Source organism: Solanum dulcamara, chromosome 2 (genome assembly GCF_947179165.1).
Source record: "Solanum dulcamara chromosome 2, daSolDulc1.2, whole genome shotgun sequence".
Taxonomy (NCBI): domain Eukaryota; kingdom Viridiplantae; phylum Streptophyta; class Magnoliopsida; order Solanales; family Solanaceae; genus Solanum; species Solanum dulcamara.
Genome location: NC_077238.1, coordinates 51750279 through 51753728, shown reverse-complemented (window position 1 = coordinate 51753728; position 3450 = coordinate 51750279). Strand labels below are relative to the sequence as shown.

Sequence of the window (3450 nt, the reverse complement as noted above, 5' to 3'; positions counted from 1 at the left end):
GTCCTCTATAGTTTGGATTGTTCTTTTGGCTTGACTATCGGTTTGAGGATGAAAAATTGTACTTAACTTCACCTTTGTACCGAGACCCTTTTGAAATGACTTCCAAAAAAGTAAAGTGAATTGTGTACCTCGATCCCATATGATGGACAAGGGCACACCATGAAGTCTTACCAACTCATGAACATACAACTTTGCATAATCTTCAGTGCCATAGAAAGTCTTTACCAGTAGAAAATAAGCCGACTTGGTCATCTGATCTATAACGACCCAAATAGAATCATATTGCTTCTTAGTACGAGGCAAACCTGTTAGAAAATACATATTTAAATCTTCCCACTTCCAAGTAGGGATTTCAATATCTTGAGCTAGACCTCCCGGTCTTTGATGCACAACTTTAACTTGTTGGCAATTTGGACACTTAGCTACAAACTCCTCTATGTCCTTCTTCATCCCATTCCATCAATACACTTCTCTCAAGTCATGATACATCTTGGTGGAAACCGAATGAATTGAATATTGTGAACTATGGGCCTCATTCAATATCAACTATCTTAACCTATCAACATTGGGTACACATAAACAACCTTGCTAATGTAGCACATCAGCTCCCCCTTGGGATAAAGCCTCAATGGATTTTTTGGCAACTAACATTGGATCTTGGTATTGCTTGGCCTTGACATCCTCTGCAAAAGACAATTTCAACCAATTATGAATGAGAATACCTCCATCATTGGAATTGACCAAACGCACCCCTAAACGTGCCAACCTATGAACATCTTTAATCAATTCTTTTTTATCTTATTCAACACATACCACACTACTCATGGAAAATCTACTTAGTGCATTGACAACCACATTTTCCTTGCCCGGATAATACAACACAATCATATCATATTCTTTCAATAACTCAAGCTATCTTCTTTGCCGAAGGTTCAAGTAGTTTTACTTAAACACATATTATAAACTCTTATAATCGGTGAACACATCCACATGGAGACCATAAAGTTAGTGTTTCCAAATATTTAAGGCAAACAAAACCGCCGCTAGTTCAAGATCATGGGTTGGATAGTCCCGTTCATACAACTTAATTGCCTAGAAGTATAGGCTATTACCATACCAAGTTGCATCAATACACAACCAAGACCAACCCTTGAGGCATCATAATATACCACAAAACCATCAGACCCTTCCTGCAAAGTCAAGATAAGAGTAGTAGTGAGGTGATCCTTCAATTCTTGAAAACTCTTTTCACATGCTTTCGACCATTGAAACTTTACCTTATTTTTAGTCAACTTGATCAAAGGTGACAAGATCGATGAAAACCCTTCAAAAAATCTCCTATCATATCCGGCTAGGCCCAAGAAATTCCTAATATCCATAGGAGATAATGGTCTAGGCCACTTTTCAGCCAATTCAGTTTTCTTAGGATCAACTATAATCCCTTCACCGAACACAATGTGACCAAGGAAGGCCACCTTCCTTAACCAAAACTCACATTTGTTGAACTTTGCAAATAGTTGTTTGTCTTTTAGAGTTTGCAACACAATCCTCAAGTGATTAGAATTCTCCTCTTCATTCTGAGAGTAACTAAAATGTCATTAATGAATACTATCACAAACATATCTATATATTGCTTGAACACCCTATTTATTAAGTCCATGAAAGCCACATAAGCTTTGGTCAAACTAAACAACATGTCTAAAAAACTCATAATGGTCATACCTTGTCCAAAACGCCCTTTTGGGAATGTCAATCTCCGTCACCCTCAATTGGTGATAACCAGAATGAAGGTCTATTTTGGAGAAGTAACTTACCCCTTGAAATTGATCAAGCAAGTCATCTATTCTCAGAATTGGATACTTATTCTTGATGGTTACCTTATTTAATTATCGATAATCAATGCACGTACGTAGTGAACCATCCTTCTTTCTAATGAACAATACAAGAGAAACCATGGGGGATATACTTGGTCTACTAAACCCTGATCTAATATGTTCTTCAATTGATCCTTCAACTTTTTTAACTCCGCCGAAGCCATTCGGTAAGGAGGAATAGAAATAAGTTGAGTATCCAGAAGAAGGTCTATATCAAAATCAATTTCCCTTTCGAGAGGGACACCGGGTAAATCATCGAAAAATACATCCTAAAACTTGTTTACAATGGGGACCGACTCTAGGGCTGAGGATTCGGAATTCTCATCCATAACCCTTACAAGATGATAAATACAGCCCTTGGTAATCATATTTTTAGCTTTAAGGTACAAAATGAATTGACCTTTAAACACGGAGTTACTACCCTTCTATTCTAGGACTAGCTCATTCGCGAATTAAAACTTAACCACTCGAGTTCAACAATCAATAGAAGCGTAATATGCATATAGCCAATCCATATCAAAGATACTATTAAAATAGGTTATGTCAAGCTCAACTAGGTTACATAGGGTAACTTTATGGAAAACTGTAACCAGAAAACTTTAATAGACTCTTTTAGTCACAACCGACTCACCTACAGAAGTACAAATGGAGAAAGGCTCTAATAATATCTCGAGACTAACATCAAACCTCTTGACCACATAAGGGGAAACAAAAGATAAATTTTCACCCGGATCAAGCAAAGTATAAACTTCATAGTGAAAGACCTGTAACATACTAGAAATAACATCAAGAGTCTCTTCCACCTCTTGCCTACCATGGAGGGCATAGAACCTATTATTGCATTGACTACCCTTTGGTTTCCCATGGCCACCTTGAGCAACTTGCCCTTGAGAATGACCATATTTGACCTTGCATTCCTTAGAATTATGACCCATCTTACCACACTGGTAACACACATTCGATCCGACTAAACATTCTCCCTTGTGGTTCCTACCACACTTCTTGCATGCAGGAGTAGCTTGGACCATAGGAACACCTCCTTGAGGTTTAGTATTGTGCACCCTATCTTTTTCAAACCTTGGAGTAGTAGCATTAGAAGACACTTGGCCAGAGTACTTTTGGTAAAAACAAGGACGTCCATCACTTACGAACTTACCATGAGAGAATTCACTATCATCGATCCTTGGCCTCTTAAACTCCCTATTCTTCACCTTTATCTTCTCACTTTTTACTTGCTCTACATAGTTCATGAGTTTATATATATCCATCTCCCGAATCAACATCGCTATTTTGCGTTCCATTGCAACCATAATCGACACACTCGATACAAACTTGCTCAAACAAGCTTTTGAGTCGGGAACCATGAATGGAGCATATTTTGATAATTGAGCAAACTTGAGGGCATATTCCCTCACACTCACACCGCCTTGCTTAAGGTTGATAAACTCTTGAACCTTGGTCTCCCTTACTTATAGTGGGAAAAACGATCAAGAAACACCCCTTAGAACTTCTCTCAAGTCATGGGCTCCACCTTTCTAGGCCTCTCTTCTTTCCACTGATCAAATAAAATTTGAGA

The 3450-nt window shown here is 38.1% G+C and overlaps 1 protein-coding gene across 1 annotated transcript; it reads right to left on the bottom strand.

Moving 5' to 3' along the window:
• Window positions 1-588: 588 nt before the first annotated feature.
• On the bottom strand, window positions 589-3184 carry LOC129871704 (uncharacterized). The gene is made up of 2 exons (XM_055946672.1): window positions 2506-3184; window positions 589-683 (listed from the first exon to the last, which is right to left on the bottom strand). Exons 1-2 carry the CDS (start codon window positions 3182-3184, stop codon window positions 589-591), a joined length of 774 nt encoding a protein of 257 aa, XP_055802647.1.
• Between the last annotated feature and the right edge of the window lie 266 nt (window positions 3185-3450).

What these genes read in the sequence shown, in the direction of transcription:
- LOC129871704 (XM_055946672.1), bottom strand. Translation starts at nt 3,184, where the DNA reads ATGGTTGCAATGGAACGCAAAATAGCGATGTTGATTCGGGAGATGGAT. An exon ending in CTCCATTTGTACTTCTGTAG is followed by an intron (nt 684 to 2,505) that starts GTGAGTCGGTTG and finishes TGTCTTTTGCAG; the next exon opens with AGGATGTCAAGGCCAAGCAA.